The 16827-nt window shown below is 46.4% G+C and overlaps 1 protein-coding gene across 1 annotated transcript in view; it reads right to left on the minus strand.

Annotated features, from left to right (window-relative positions):
- LOC147641488 (4-alpha-glucanotransferase DPE2-like) overlaps positions 1-14687 on the minus strand; it is a 70548-nt gene extending 55861 nt beyond the window's left edge. The window contains exon 1 of the mRNA XM_086782838.1: positions 14122-14687. Within this exon, the coding sequence (XP_086638964.1) occupies positions 14122-14514 (393 nt within the window). The 5' untranslated portion in view covers positions 14515-14687. The remainder of the gene's footprint in view (positions 1-14121) is intronic.
- Positions 14688-16827: the final 2140 nt, after the last annotated feature.

The following is a 16827-nucleotide window of genomic DNA, read 5'->3' on the forward strand; positions in this document are numbered from 1 at the left end:
TACGCAGGGTCATGGAGTTTGAGGATCAGAGATGCCTGGGATTGTTTCTACTTGAGCTCAGGAGACACAGAGAGACCCTCTTGGCAGACAGGAGGCCGAGCCATGATGTACCTAGACAGACGACCCTGACAGATTTCACCGGCACCGGCACCCCAGCCCACACACCTCCTGATACCTCCTCCATTGGGCCATCAGGGCACCGACCACGCTCCCAGGGAGTCACCACTGATAGAGCAGTTATCTTATGTCGTGCTCGTCGGCCACGCCCACAGGATCCCGACCACGGCATCCTCACGATCGCGAGATCAGAGCCATTATTGCTCGGCATCGGAGGCGCCTACCTCGCTTCTACGACCTCTCCATTCTAGACAGCCCCATGGCGGAGATACTTGATCTAAGGAGAGGGTAACACTTCAACTGATCAGCATACATGGATCTACCTGATATACATTTTTCAGTATTTTCCAATATTTTCTACTCAGTATCATCTTGGAGTCTATACCACGCCCCACAGCACCCACCTATACCTCAGCCACAGGAGCCTCGACCTACCACAGCTAGCTTCTTTACCCACTCGATGGTAAAGGAAGCTATCGCATGGACGGGCCGCCGACCATATGGGCCTGCAGGGTGAGCATCTCATATATGCAGTAGATTCTTTGGCTCCTTTTCTTGCACACCTGTTTAACAGGGCACTAGCAGAGGGTTTGCCTACGGAGTGGACGATGCACACCGTGCCGATTCACAAAACAGGGGATATGCTCGATCCGAGCAACTACAGAACGGTTATGGTTGGCCACGTGTTGGCCAAACTCTATAGTGCAGTGTTGGAGCAAGAGCTTAGCTTATATGCTAAGCGAGCAGGTTTACGCTCATCAGGGCAGGCAGGCTTCAGGAGAGCTTTCTCTACCACTGACCATGTATTCACTTTGAGATGTATGATTCATCAGGCCAGAGTGAGGAAGAGAAAGCTCTATTGCTGCTTTGTGGATTTCCGCAAGGCATTTGACACAGTACCACGAGAGAGGCTCTTTCAGTGCCTGCAGTCTCTTGGCATACCAACAGATATGACATGGGGAATCTATGCATTATATGAGCAGGTTTTTGGGCGAGTCAGATGTCCAGGAGGTATGTCCGAGACTATTGCTAGCACCATTGGTGTGAAGCAAGGATGCCCACTTTCCTCCACGCTATTTGGGTTATACATTGATGAGGTGGCTGACTTCATTACACGAGGAGGCAGAGATGGAGTTGATTTAGTAGGTACCTCAGTACATATTATGCTTTATGCTGATGATATTGCATTAGTGTCTGAGTCTCCAAGAGGTCTACAGCAACATCTACATGCACTCCATGATTTCTACACACAGAGGGGTCTTACTATGAACCTTGGGAAAACCAAGGTTATGGTCTTTCATAAATCGAGACAGGGCAGGAGTCAGCTGACATTCACTCTCACAGGACGCCAAGTGGAGGTGGTGACATCATACGTGTACCTAGGGGTTACCTTCTCTGTAGCAGCCACACGCTTCACCATGGGTTCAGCAACCAGGGCTAGATTGACACGGGGATATGCAACATTGGCTATGCTAGAGAGACAGTGCCACCAGGCGCATTTTCAGGAGCCCCGGACGAAGGGCTGGCTATTTGACACATTAGTCACACCGGCACTGATGTATGGAGCAACGGTATGGGCGCCAGGCCTTGCTACCCATTGGTGGACACAGATAGAGAGACCACAGGCCCTCATGATGGCACGCATGATACGCAGCAAACCATCAGTACCTCATGACATTATCCGAGCAGAGTTTGCTGCACCTCCTATGATGGTAGAGGCCATATTCCAGACTATATGCCTACTAGACAGATTCAGAGAGATGCCACAGGACAGATTGTCATACATAGCTTTTGAGGCATCTAGATAGCTGGCTGAGGCAGGAGACAAAGGATCATGGTATGCACAGGTCACACATTGGTTCTCACAGCATGGCCTAGACATGGATCATCTACCACCATTCCAGTATGACAGGGATGCACCACATATCCATCTCTCTCATAGTGAGAGGAACAGAGTATCAAGACAGGACCTATGGCAGCTCTATACACGAGAGACATGGATATCGCCTACACAGCCTCTTCCACTGAAGATGCTATACTACAGAGATCACTTCATGAGTATCACTGATGATGGATTTATAGAGAGGCTTAGATACATGGAGGGCTTTTTACCACACGTCTCCCGAGTGGCTATTGGTCAGCTTAGAGTTTCATCACATCGATTGGAGATCGAGACTGGCAGAGCAGCACGGATCCCCCGAGAGGAGAGGGTATGCAGATTGTGCAGAGAGGAGGTGGAGAGTGAGGAGCATTATGTATGCAGATGCAAAGCATATACAGCCATGAGAGAGAGAGATCCCATTTTATTCAGAGAGCCACATTCCCTACGCCAGATCTTTGAGGCAGCAGACCAGCGCATACTGGGGAGATTCATTCTAGACATACAGCGTCACAGAGAGACCTACATGGCAGGGAATTACTCTCCAGAGAGCAGAGACACTCAGAGCCCGCAGGAGACAGAGAACACCTGGCTTTCGGACACCACGCCTATACCAGAGAGAGATGACAGAGATCAGAGCTCAGTTTCACAGAGAGGGTGCGGAGCGACTGGCTCGCTTCAGAGCAGACCCAGGCATGTTCTTCAGGGAGCTGTGGACACCCCTTCATTGATGTATACCATTTTATACCCCCAGTATGGTACAGGATGGAGCTAGCTAGGTTGCATATCATGATTGTATACTCCATGCATACAGCTTTGCATTCTCCTAGTAGTAGAGCTCCATCCCCTCCCCCACTCATTGTACTTATTGCACACCCAGATTCAGCTTTTTAGTTCAGTACTTTTTCATTTTGTTGGGATGACAAAGGATACCCCATACAGGTACACCGATTTGTCTCATAGGCCGTGTTCGGTCTTTTGGAAGACGTTAATAAAATCTCTCTCTCTCTCTCTCTCTCTCTCTCTCTCTCTCTCTCACACACACACACATTTATTTTGATGAGGACCTTACACAGACACAGATAGCACACCGGAAGGAACACATGCCGCGTGTGCTTGAGGCAAGGGAAGAGGGGAAATGGGCGGTATACAGAGATGGCCGAGTCATCATTACGGAGAGGAGGCCCGCTTGACGGTGCGCGGCCTATGAGACCTTGCGATTCACGGTGTGGAATTGCAACGGAGCCCTTAGAACAAATGCAGGATACTTTCAGACAGTGATATTGCTATGTATACGAAGACCCATCAGCGCACAAACAAGAGGCTTCCTGACGTCCGGGGTTATAGATAGGAATCAGTTTTCCGCCCTCAGCCACGCACAATGGGAGGTACCAGAAGATCTGGAGGAGTGGCAATACTTTACAAGGAGGAGCTTCGTGACAAAATACATGTGGTACATAGAGATGCAGATGCAAGGTACATGCAGAGAGGGGCTCCACGAGCTATATGTGGCGGTATGCTACTTTCCCCCAGCCCACTCCAGGTTTGCACCATTAGGAGAGTCACCCTATATACCACTATATGATGATACCATGAGGTTTGCCAGCATGGGAGACATATTACTATTGGGAGACTTTAATGCACGTACAGGCACAGTGCAGACAGAGTTGTATGATACTCAAGAGGCTATGTACCGGGAGATCACGGCAGAGGATGTAGGGTTGCAAAGATCAGCACAGGATGAGGGGGGGATTACAGATTATGGCAAGCATTTTCTCACACTCGAGAGTGCACATGGGTTGGTCATATACAATGGCTTATCGAGATGGCAAGGATCAGATGCTCTCACACACTGGAACTCTAAAGGGGGAGCGAGCACAGTGGACTACTTGATGGGATCTCCTTCATTGATACCTGATGTGCGGGGTTTCAATCTACCTAGGTATCCGATATATCAGTTTATACATGAGACAGTTGGGGTTTATCGGGATGCAGTATCTGATGGCTTGTTCGCTTTAGACCCGCATAGCCCTCTAGACGAGATCAGGAGAGGATTGGCAGGTGTTCTACATGCATCCACCTCATATGCGTTTCCCTGCACTATGATCCCTTCCACCCACCCCCGTAGCACTGCCCCACAGAACAGTTGGTATGATGATGAGTGTCGTGAGACACAAGCACAGCTACAGCGTGAGATTGCCATTGGGTCTCACACGCATAGACAGGCCAGGATAATCTTTCGGCGCCTTGTGCAGAGGAAGAAACGAGCCTATCTAGCTAAGCTAGAAGAGGAGATCTACCAACTCTTCCCGGGGAAGGACAGCAAGAGGGCATGGAAGATGTTTCAAGAGAGACAGCCTGGTACTCCGATTATTGCACCTGAGGCATGGCATACTTATGCTAGAGAGCTATATGATGCACCAGGACAGCCCCCCACCCCCCCTCCACTGGGAGATAGACCGGCTAGCAGCACCTTTTTTACTATGCAGATGGTGCTAGATGCGATACACAAGTTACGGAATGGAAAGGCACAGGATCATGATGGGCTAGGTGGAGACCACTTCTCATATGCATGAGACACTTTGGCTTCGCTCATCATACATGTGTTTAATCGTGCCATTTGTGAGGGTTTCCCGACAAGCTGGACAAAGCATATCATTGTACCACTCTTTAAGAGTGGGGACCCCATGGTACCAAGCATCATGATTGGTCATTACTTGGCCAAATTATATTGCTCTATATTGGAGTCAGAGCTGAGCCGATGGGCAGAGAGGCATGGTCATTGAGCACATGGACAGGCTGGCTTCAAGAGAGGATTTACTACCTTGGATCACATACTGACACTTCGGGCACTTATTGAAGAGGGCAGGGCACAGAAGAGAAGGATATACTGCTGCTTTGTGGACTTCCGCAAAGCCTTCGATACCGTACCACGTGCCAGGCTTATGCACAGATTGCATGACATTGAGGTACCCGAGGATATGCAGTGGGGGATATATGCTTTGTATGAGTTTGTGACAAGCAGAGTTCAAGCTCCAGGCGGACTATCTGATAGGGTGACCAGCACGATAGGGGTGAAGCAAGGATGCCCACTATCGCCCACCCTCTTTGGACTGTACATTGATGCGGTCTCTGATTATGTAGACAGATTGGGAGGCCCAGGGGCATGCCTGGCAGGGGTGTTGATACCCATCTTGTTATATGCTGATGATATTGTTCTAATCTCAAACTCTCCGGAGGGATTACAGAGACACCTGGATCCATTACAGGCTTTCTGTGCGGATAGAGATCTGACAATGAACCTTGGGAAAACCAAGGTTATGGTGTTTAACACCACACAGGCATGGGTGACGAGATCAGAGCCTCAGTTCACGTTCCGAGGGGAGCCGGTAGAGTACGTCAGGTCATGCGTCTACTTGGGAGTTACTTTCACAGGACCGCATTTCTCCCTGAAGGAGGCAGCAGCAGCAGCTAGATTAGCTCGAGGGCATGCAGCCTTGGGGGCACTTGAGAGGCAGTGTGCACACATACAATTTCAATAGCCATGCACCAAATTGTGGCTATTTGATACGTTTGTCACACCGACCCTCCTGTATGGAGCTTCAATTTGGGGACCCTTTCAATACAGTCTGGATTGTTCATTTTTGGATCGCACCCACTCAGAGCAAAACCGCATGATCAGGATGGATATCATCAGAGTGGACACAAAGAGGAAATGGACTAGCCCCCTTGAGCCCTTAGGCACGAAAATGGCTCATTACAAGAGCCATTTTCTACACCTTTCACCAGATGATTTTATCACCCGCCCGACATACATGGATGTACACCTATCACATGGGATACGTTGTGCCATTGGACAGATCTGGACCTCATCACACCAACTGCGGATTGAGACAAGGCGATATGTGCATGAGATCTTGGATGACCGCATTTGTCAGCTATGCTACCAGGAGGTAGAGACAGAGGAACACTACATTTGCTGATGTACAGTCTATTATGAGATCCGATGGAGATATCAGTGCCTCTTCCGAGAGGGTTTTGGGCCGTTACGCAGGGTCATGGAGTTTGAGGATCAGAGATGCCGGGGATTGTTTCTACTTGAGCTCAGGAGACACAGAGAGACCCTCTTAGCAGACAGGAGGCCGAGCCATGATGTACCTAGACAGAGGACCCTGGCAAATTTCTTCGGCACCGGCACCAACACCAACAACCCAGCCCACACACCTAATACCTCCTCCATTGGGCCATCAGGGCACCAACCACACTCCCAGGGAGTCACCACTGATAGAGCAATTATCTTATGTCGTGCTCGTCGGCCACGCCCACCAGGATCCCGACTACGGCATCCTCACCATCGTCAGATCAAAGCCATTACTGCTCGGCATCGGAGGTGTCTACCTCACTTCTACGACCTCTCCATTCTAGACAGTCCCATGGTGGAGATACTTGATCTAAGGAGAGGGTAACACTTCAACTGATCAACATACATGGATCTACCTGATATACATTTTTTAGTATTTTCTACTCAGTATCATCTCGGAGTCTTACAGTTCTGTTCTTATAGCTGTAGAACAATCAATTTATTGTACTTTTTAGTCTCATTTAGTTCTTTTCTTTGATGAGGCACCAACTTGAGATGTACTCTCAGTTTTGGTCTCATAGGCCATTATGGCCTCTTAGAGACGTTAATACATCATTTCATTTCTACCCATGGAGTTTTTAGTGTGGTATAACCCACCTTAATCTTATGCTTAATCTTGTGTCTATCACCATGATCAATTCCATATTAGGATTGTCAACAACGAGCATGGACAAAAGTTTACTTCTTCTATTCTTTATGTTCCCGATCTTGGATTTCACCTTCTTTCTATGCAAGAATTATGTAGTCTTGGCACAAAAGTGGAGTTCACCTCAGGTTCAGAGTTTATCCTTCATCACAAGACGGATATTGTTCTTTGGGAAGGGTATGCAGACCAGGGTCTCTACAAGCTTCATGCTCTCTCCTCTTCCCTCCCCTCCCCTCCCACTTGATCTCTAGCATGCTAGATTTGGACATCTTAATCATAAGGCCCGACGGTAGGCCTTCCGCGACAAACTAATCGAGGGCTTGCCTAATATCGGGCCTAGAAAGGAGCAATGTGTCTCTTGCCTCAGGGGGGATCAACATTGAGCACCTTTTCCAAAGAAGGCGGTGAGGAGAGCATCTCTTGGACGTTCTCACTTGTCATGCTTCTTGTAGATGATTTTAGCAGGTCCATTTGGGCTTATTTTTTGCAGTACAAGAGTGAGGCCTTCTCTAAATTTCGACAATGCCATACTATGGTGGAGAAGGGAAGCCGTCTTTTCTCTTCTCACTTTGAGAGCTAACAAAGGTGGCGAGTTTACTTCTTGTGAGTTTGATCACTACCGTGCAAAGTATGGCATCAAGTGGGAGTTCTCAAACACCGACACCCCTTCAAAGAATGGGGTAGTAGAGCGAAAGAACATGACTATTATCAAGATGGCATGGACAATGATGGAGCACCAATCTCTCCCTCATCTGCTATGGGCCAAGGCTTGTGCCGCAGCAGTTCATACCCTCAACAGGTCCCCTACTATTGTTGTTCCTTCAATGACTCCGTATGAGGCTTACTTGGACGGAAGCCAAATGTCTCTCATTTTCGAGTATTTGGTTGTCCGTCACACATGCATGCCCCAAAAGATCACAGGGGTAAGCTGGATTCCAAATCACGTACTCTGATCTTTGTGGGGTACAACACCACTTCCAAAAGCTACCGCCTTTATGATCCTATTGCTGAAAAGATTCTTCTCAGCCGTGATGATGCATTTTCTAAGGGATCATCTTTAGAGGGGGTTCTTCCTCCTCCTGACACAATCTCTCCTCCGCCCTCTCATGACCTTCCCAAGGTGGCTATTAAGCTTCCTCCTCCAGTTGTTTGCAGATGAGCATGTGGATGAGGATATAATATCGGGCAGATGATGGCAAGGATTTAGAGCAACAACCTCCTACCGCACAGACTCCAACCTCTACCAGACGGATTCCCAGATCGTACATTGACATTGTCCACTCTTTAGGATTCAAAGAGCTGCCTTCCCCTTCAAAGGGGGGCCCTCACCGTTCTTTCTAACTGCAGGAGCGGACTGGCGACAAGGACAATCTATGTGTAAACTATGCTCTTATGTCACAAATCGTCAAAGATCGGGAGCCTATCACCATCAAAGAGGCTCTCTCACAAGTACCCTAGAAGCATGCCATGGAGGCAGAGTTTGACACTATTGAGCGCAACAATACATGCGAATTGGTGCCACTGCCTACCCATTGGAAGGTCATTGGGATGAAGTGGGTTTACAAAACCAAATACAAGTCTAATGGTTCTCTGAATAAGCACAAGGCCAGACTTGTGGCCAAGTGTCACCATTTGGTCCATCTCCATTTTTGGAGCCACTTCTATGGGACTGTCACTCCATAGAGCGACCAGATTTGTGCCATGTTCACATGGAGCCAGGCCAGTGTCCCATGTGAAAGGGCCAGTCTTTTAGTGTTACATGGACGGGAGCCAGATTAGTGCCACCCGTGTGTGACCAGTGCTGCGTCACATGGACGGGAACCAGTTTCGTGCCACCCATGTGTGACCTTCTTCATGCTATATGGACAGGAGCCTGTTGGTGCCACCCGTGTATGGCCAAGATGGCATCTTACCTATGGGATTGTCACTCCATAGAAAGACCAGGACATATCTTTATATTTCTGTCACGTCAGTTTTGTGCCCGACAAGAACTTCTTGTACAAGTTTCATGAAAGGGAAATTTCATCCATTATACGTGCACATGCATTTATGCCTGCATATATAAATTTGTTTTTGCATGATTTGTTTGCGTGTGTCTGCCTGTTATGCCGTGCCTGTACACTGGACAAGGACGTCCCCAGTGTATCGTGGAGTGTTGTTTGCTGACTCGGTGGTGTGGCGTGTGAACAGGCGGTAAGTATTTTCATTTTGGCCCTTTAAAAGTTAAAATCCATAAACTATAGTTAACCTTAATATTTATAAGGTAATGTGTTCACACACATTTAAAAGAAGGGCTGGAAATTTTCTAGTGTGGGTGTCCATAGTATTAAGTGGGTATTAAGGTTTTATAACCTTAATACCCACTGTGTACCGTGGAGTGTTGTTTGCTGACTCGGTGGTGTGGCGTGTGAACAGGCGGTAAGTATTTTCATTTTGGCCCTTTTAAAAGGTAAAATCCATAAACTATGGTTAACCTTAATATTTATAAGTTAATGTGTTCACACACATTTAAAAGAAGGGCTAGAAATTTTCTAGTGTGGGTGCCCATCGTATTAAGTGGGTATTAAGGTTTTATAACCTTTGATAAGGCTTTGCATGGAACATTTTTAGTACTTTCCCACGTGTGAGGCTGGTGGTTTTCTTTCTCTCCATCGCCTGCTGGCTGCTCTCTTTCCTCCATCGCCTCTCTCCCCAAAAGGCTGAATTCAGACCTGCCTTACAGCCGTGTTGTACCCGCCTGAAGCTGCTGAACTGTACTTGCAACTGTACTTGTCTGCAGGGCTGCACCCGCCTGCTGTACTTGCACACGTGCCTGCAGGGCTGCACACGTACCTGTACCTGCTGCACACATACCTGTACCTGCAACACCCGCCTACTGTACTTGCTGTACTAGTTGTACCAGCAGCACCCATTGTACCTGCTGACCGTACAGTACTTGCTGCCTAAACATCTACTGTACCTGCTGCCCGTACAAATTCAGTCTTCAGCCCTGCTGCTCCTGGCTTGTGTACACCTGGTGATGTTGATTTACTTGCATACGGTGTTGCAAATGGTGTTATCTACAGCTTATTAGTTGTACAGATTGCTGCTATTGAAACAAAAGAACGAGACTCAAAAATAGAGGAAGGACTCTTCTGTTGTTTTATTTGCAACAAGCTACTCCAAGTGCTATGTTTAAATTTATGTAAACTCCAAAATAGAGGAAGGACTCTTCCGTTGTTTTATTTGCAACAAGCTACTCCAGGTGCTATGTTTAAATTTATGTAAAATTCAACTTTTAAAATTAAGTTTCAAGTTCTACAAGTTTTGTGTAGTGCAAGAACAGAGAATTTCTTTTTCATTTCCATTCCTTGGAAATTTTCTTGTTGGTTTGTTTTCCCCTATATGTGCGTGCTAACCGCGCCCTCAGGTTCAGAGGGCTAGTGAAGGTTAGCAAAAACCTAGAGGAAAAGCCGGGTGCGAAGCTTATATGGGAGAACCGAGAAATGTTTCCTCCGCGGTGTACCACTTTGCCTGTTTGTGCACGGTCTCGGAAGACCAATGAAAGGCAGGTGTGCACCCAATGAAGGTGGGAATGAGCCTGTGATTTGAGGCTACTTCGACCCACACATTTTCATCGACTTGAACCAGTTTGTTTGGTTGTATTCACTCCCTAGTGGAGAAATCTAGCCTATCCCGCCCGTGACACTTGTACATATAAATACTCCAAGAAATACAAAATGTATCCATTGTTTAATATCAGTTAAATTAAGTGTTCTAAATATGTGTATATTGTCTTCCAATCTGTAGGCCGCCTGTAGGGAACGGTCACATTGGTATCAGAGCCCAGTCGTCTCTCTTTCTCAAGATGAGACACGGAGTTTTGAGATCGGAAGCAAGTACGAACACTTGATTCAATGGACAGCTAGGGCAACCCATTAGAAGTGCCGAATTCGAGGGGCCAATCAAGTGCTTCACGGGATTCCGATGCATTGCATGGAAGGCATAAGCCTCTTGAGAGAGTCTATGACAGTGCATTCATGGGACAGCCATCACGTGGTAAAGAACCCACGCATGAGGAAGAGCCCAATGCATTGAGGGCTAAATTGGAGACATGAAGAGACTCTTGCAGACAAAAGAGCAAGAGCTGAAATTCTTGCATGAGGACCCCGATGTAGAAAGTGTCATAGAAGCCAAGAAAGTTGATGCTATGGTGGACATGACTTTTGAGTTTATGGCTCGAGAAGTGGGCAAGAAGCCAAGGGAGTTGGCACTTTCTTATCTTATCCGAAAGGGTGACTTAAAAGAGGGAGAGGATGGACAGCTTATGTTCAAGAATCCACCCCATTTGAAGCATGGAGACCCAGCCTCTCAAAGGTTGAGATCATTTTTGCATAAAGAAGAAGTATCGGTCACTTCTCGCCATGCATCCACTCTTGATAGCACTGGAGAAAACAGATTCATGCATGCTAAAGGCCGTATGGATTCCACGTATGTACATCATGGGGACAGTGATCGGCATGCAAGCCAAAAGACCTTGCCTATTGAGTTGTCTCGTGCCGAGACAAGGCATATTTCAGCGAGGTCACATACAGTGGGGCCACAAGAACCAAAGACCCATGTCACTTTGCTTAGTGAAACACCTAAGATTGCCCATGAAGCTCATGCAAAGAGAGCTGCCCCGTTGGACAAGGGCAAGAGAAAGAGGCAAGAACTTAAGCCTCATGCCAAAAAGCTCAAGGAGTTCAAGGCAAGGAACAAGTCAGTGAAGTTTGATGCCTATCATGGGCAAAGGCAAAAAGAGAAAAGCAAAGCATAAAAGACAAAGCAAAAGCATGAAGGCTTTTTGGCAAAAAGCAAGGTCTCTTACAAGTATAAAAAGAATTGGACTTCTCTTGTAGTACCATGAACAAAATCATTGAAGATTGAAAAAGATTGTGGAGTGTGTGTGGGCATCATTATGATGATGGAGATCTCCTTCTTCGCCATCAACACCTTCTCCAACTTGCTTTTCAGATGTATGGTCAGTCCTAGACTTGTATGGACATATATGCATGGGTGTTCAAAGCTGTACGGAGGACAAAATTTCAAAAACCTAAAAACTACTTTTCGGATATTTTTATCACGCAAAAACCATTAAAACACGTTTTATATTAGTTTTCTTGCCAAAAAGAGCTTATCCATGATTTTCTTCATCGATAAGGTTGTAGGAGTTGTGGAGATTACTCATGGGAACTTGGACTACTTGAACTTGGATTTGAGCTTGGATATGGAACATAGAGCTTGGACATGGAGAACTTGGACATAGAGCTAGGGCATGGAACTTGGACATGAACATGGAATTAGACATATAGCCTGGACATGGATCCGGACTTGGACTTGATCTGGACTTGGTTTTGGATTTGATTTGGACATGGAACTTGGATTTGATTTGGACATGGAACTTGGACTTGGACTTGGATTTATTGGATTTGGATTTTGGATTTGGATTTGGATTTTGGATTTGGTACTAGCCCGGTGAGAGATACTTGTGGGTCATCCCCATGGTGTGCTTGGCATCAGAGATCTTGTGCCTCGACATCGACATCGACTTGGATATCCTACATCAGCATATCTGTTTGTTTTGTATTCATTGATTGTATTGATCCTGGCTAGTATGCCCGTGGATTGTTCCTGAATAAATTCTTGAAAGGGGGCGGGAGTGGTCCCCGCTCAATGTGGTGTACTATGCAAGATCCCTATTCCCTTCTCTCTCTCCGCTCTCTCTATATCTCTCTCTCTTGGACACATGGTTGAGTCTGTCACGGCACGCCCCGCTGGGCTTACACGTGGAGGTGGAGGTGGAGCAGTTGCATTAACCCTGCACCTACTACATGAACTAGGGAGGACTTACTTGGAGAGCCTAGCCCTGGTCCATCCACACATGAGGTATCTACTTTCATGGTGCAATCTTCCTTCTACAATATAGCCTCTACTTGAGCAACCATCAAGGTACCTTAACAATACCACATATTTAGCCATATGTTTTTTTCAAAACACCAGTAATATGTTATTATTACTGATGCAGACTTCCTTCAAGAGTGACCAGTCAGAGTGGAAGCATCTCCTTTTTATGCATGTCCTTTCCTCTAAAGAGGCCTGATGTCTGTTTTCATAAGAATATTCATTTTTCTAACAAAAGACATCTCTCTCAGGTAAGAAATAAAACATAAGTAATATGATGAATTTCTCTTCTCTTTTTTTACTGTACAAGTTTCATATTGTGAAAGATTGTGCATGCTACTACACACACTGCAATAATGTCCCAGGGTTCATGATCTCTCTAGGTCACAAAAGGAAAAATGGATTGCTTTCATATGTATTTGGATAAAAGAACCTCCCTCTCATGCTCTGAAGCAGGGGTTATGAAACGTAATGATTCTACTGGCTGGTCCTTTGAGGAGTGCTTGTAGTTTTTTTTTTTTACAGCTTTTCTTGATGGGTTTGCTGTACTCAAAAGAAGATAAAGACTCTTAGTTGATGGGTAGCTTACATAGATTCTTCTTCTGTCTCTCTAGATCATGGTTCAAGGAATATGTTCCACTAGGTAGTTTCTCCTCTTCTTGAAAGGGAAAGTGGTACAACTTCATATGGATTTGGGCTGAATGTCGACCTCCTTCCTTTGCAACATATATGTGCTTCCACCAGTCACTACCCAACTTTCAGCTCTAAAAGACAAAACAATAAACTCATTGTGATAAGATACTAGATCTCTGGCAGGCCCAAGCTCTCATGTGCGACTAGAAAGTAGACAATTTGCAAACTTGCCTCAAGGGTGTAGAGCTTGGAGCAATCAAGCTCTATAGAAGCTACATGTGACTGAAAATGAGCAAACAGACCTATGATAGCATAGATGAGCACACGCAGCTGCAGGCTAAAGAGCAACTGGGTAACAAGAAGAACAAGTAGCAAAGATGTCAAGCTCCAGTCCGAGGCTAGGATTGAAAAGCAACGGTTCAGAATTTTCACTTGCCTTGAAATTATCGGCTGCAGTCGAGGGAGTTTTAGCTTTAAAACCAGTAAATGTGAAAGAAAAACCAACATCTCCTTATTTTGATTGGCAGGGAAAGTTCTTTTTTGTCAACCCTCCATCACAAAGAGAGAACAATTTTCCAATCCCAAACCAGGACCCCCCTCCCGGGCCGCCCCTTAAAACAAACAAACTTAAGAAAAACGCTGATAATTTAATCCCTACCGCATTTCCTAATGGCATGGCTAAACAGATAATTTCTCTCAGATTTGGCAATCCATAAAACGCTAAACATGAGCATACCTGAACGCCTTGACTATCGAAAATTATTTGATACGGATGAAATGTACCTGCCAGAGGTCGTGGATGTCGATAGAGGCTCCATCGGGGAGATCTTCCAACAGGAGAAGGGAGCGAGGGCCTCCTGACTCGCGCCGGACGATTCTCCGTTCTTCATCAACAACACAATAGCTGTAGTCGGCCTGGAAGTCGATGGGGACGGAGAGGTCCGCGCTCCATAGGAGTTCCAGGCCATGGTGGTGAGGGACCATGGCCAGGGCCTGGCCCGGACTCCATGATCCCAGAACTGGATCAGATCCGAGCACCACAAGGCTATGTCCCCATTGCGTGAAGTAGGGGACGCAAAAACGCAGGGAACACCGCTTCAGGCGATGGAAAGGGACAGGCCGTAGCAGCTGCTGCTGCTTCTTCTTTGCATCTCCTTCAGAAGTGTAGCTTGCCATAGCTAGATCTCCAAAAAGGAAGAAGAAAAAGCAAAGAAGGAAGGCAAAACCGTAGCAATGGCTTTGGTGTAGAGGGTAAGATATGCTAACGAGAGAAAAAGAAGAGAGCCCGAGAAGCACAGAGCCAAGAAGGTGGCGAGGGAAAGAAAGTCTTCTAGATGTCCCAGTTGGCGATTTATGGGCTAAATTTAGTGGCAGATGTGACGATTTAATGCTAGCCACTTGGCGGTGGCCCCTGCCCGAGAGCGAGAAAAACGACGCCCTTTCGTTACAACCACTGCTAACGTTTGGCAGTTCGCATTCTTACCGGCTATTGCCCGCAGCGGACCGCAAAAGCCAGATTCCTGCGGATTCCTGCCTGTCACCTTTACTTAGCCGGTCGATCGGTGGCACGAACGGGTGGTGCCGGTTTGCTGCCCACGTGTTAAGCTTTACCAGCCCTGCAGGCTGCGTTCTACCTACCTGTAACCTGCTTCCTAAAGAGCGTGCCGGGGCCCGGGACGCGGGCTTTCTTTTTCAGCGACACGTTTTCTGCGTCCCCGCAGCCTGACTACATGTAGGCAGCCACGTAGTCGCACATTACTGGAAATGGTAAGTGCTTGCCACTGCCAGGAAGCCACGTGGCAACAGTACACTAGGCATTTACGTCCCTACGGACAAAATCTTGGGCAAGTTCGGTAACCGAGCCTCGCTGGCAGTTCCTAGTGTCATTTTTTCCCTGCCACGTAGGCCTGCGCCCCGTGCACTCTTTTGCGACAAGACCTGTCACATCAATTTGAATAGGCACTCGAGTCAATCACTCGGGTTGGAACTTGGTGCCATCAATCAATCGAGCGTTTAGTTGACTGTGTAACGTGTTGTTTGCTGCCTCCCGCACACACATTTGGCCCTTTTCCTCTACAGTGCGCCTCTCGTGTTGCATTTTGTAATATCAAAAGTTTAAAGATTCAAAAAAGTATCCTCACGATTCACGAAGATATCCTCACGAAGGGGCCTTTATCCTGTTATGACTCATGAGACGCCAAGCGCGCAACTCTTCTACGTAACGACAAGTAGCCAACCCCCATTACCAATAGTGCGTCCCCACCTCCACTTGTGCCTCAGCAGTGAGCACCGTACCGGCTAGCCCATTCGAACAATGGCGTATGTTGGCCGTGCATTCTCAGGAACGGGCGTCACTCCCGTTAAAAATTTTAGAATGCCAGTTTAAAAAATCCACTAAAATTAAAAAAAACTTGTTATACTTCACCTCTCACACATAATACAATTTTGAAGGGAAGGTTGCTTTCAAAAATCAAGCCTCATAGATCATAAGAAGATTTCTTCCAAATACATAAATCATCACCCTAGCGTTCAAAAAAAAATATTATTTTAGCCTTGAGTTAAAAACGCCCAGCGGAGTCTCAAATCCCTCTAAATCCCATGAGCTCTGTGGATCAACACTCCACGCGATCCATCACTGAGTGCGGCAAGCTGCCTTTTATTGCACCGTCAGAGATGCGAAAGTGAACTAGGATTGGTAAAAGTAGGGATGGGGGACTAGCCACCACACGTTCTTGGCTAGGGTAAACTAGGGTTGTCACTTGTCAAGATACTAAACTAGTGGTGAGGGATTTGGTAAACTAGGGGTAAGGGATTTGTAAACTAAGAGAGGGAGGGCTTTGCAATTTGTAGATTTAAAACTAGGGCCTGCAACTTATGTGGTATGGTGCATTGGTTAGAGCCATAACTCTCTTGAGTTTTGGGTGAGCTCAAGTCCCACCTTTGTAAGGAATCTACCTCCCATTTTGGCTTGCACCTTAGTTTACCAATTTGTCTAACTTACTTTAGGTGCAAACGGTCCAATAAAAGCGGCCCATCAGGCTGGATTGTGGATCATTGATGGTACATTGAGGGGTCTCAAGGATCTCCTATTACTTAGTGCCGAGGCTCTCAAATGGGAGGTACAAGGTTTGAATCTACCCAAGTGGCAGTGTAATTCAATGCCCCCCTTTCACATTTTTAAGAAAAAGTATATTTTTTTCCCTATAAACCAAAATAGAGGTAATGGAATTCAATGCTAAAATGAGTAAAATATCATAATAATAACTAAAACTTATAATTTTTGTCTCTCCAAAATAATATCAATGTCAAATTTTAACCTAATATTAACCGCAAAAAATATACCACAAACAAAGTTTTGGAGAGTGCTCTTCACTCTTACGTCATGCACTCCCTTCCATTTGAACCACTTTAGTTGATGATTATGGCTTCCAAGGGAACCACTTTAGGTGATGATTGTGGCTTCCAAGGGAACCACTTTACATGATGATT

The sequence above is a fragment of the Cibotium barometz genome, chromosome 1, assembly GCF_041138505.1.
Source record: "Cibotium barometz isolate CiBa-2024 chromosome 1, ASM4113850v1, whole genome shotgun sequence".
Classification (NCBI taxonomy): Eukaryota; Viridiplantae; Streptophyta; class Polypodiopsida; order Cyatheales; family Cibotiaceae; genus Cibotium; species Cibotium barometz.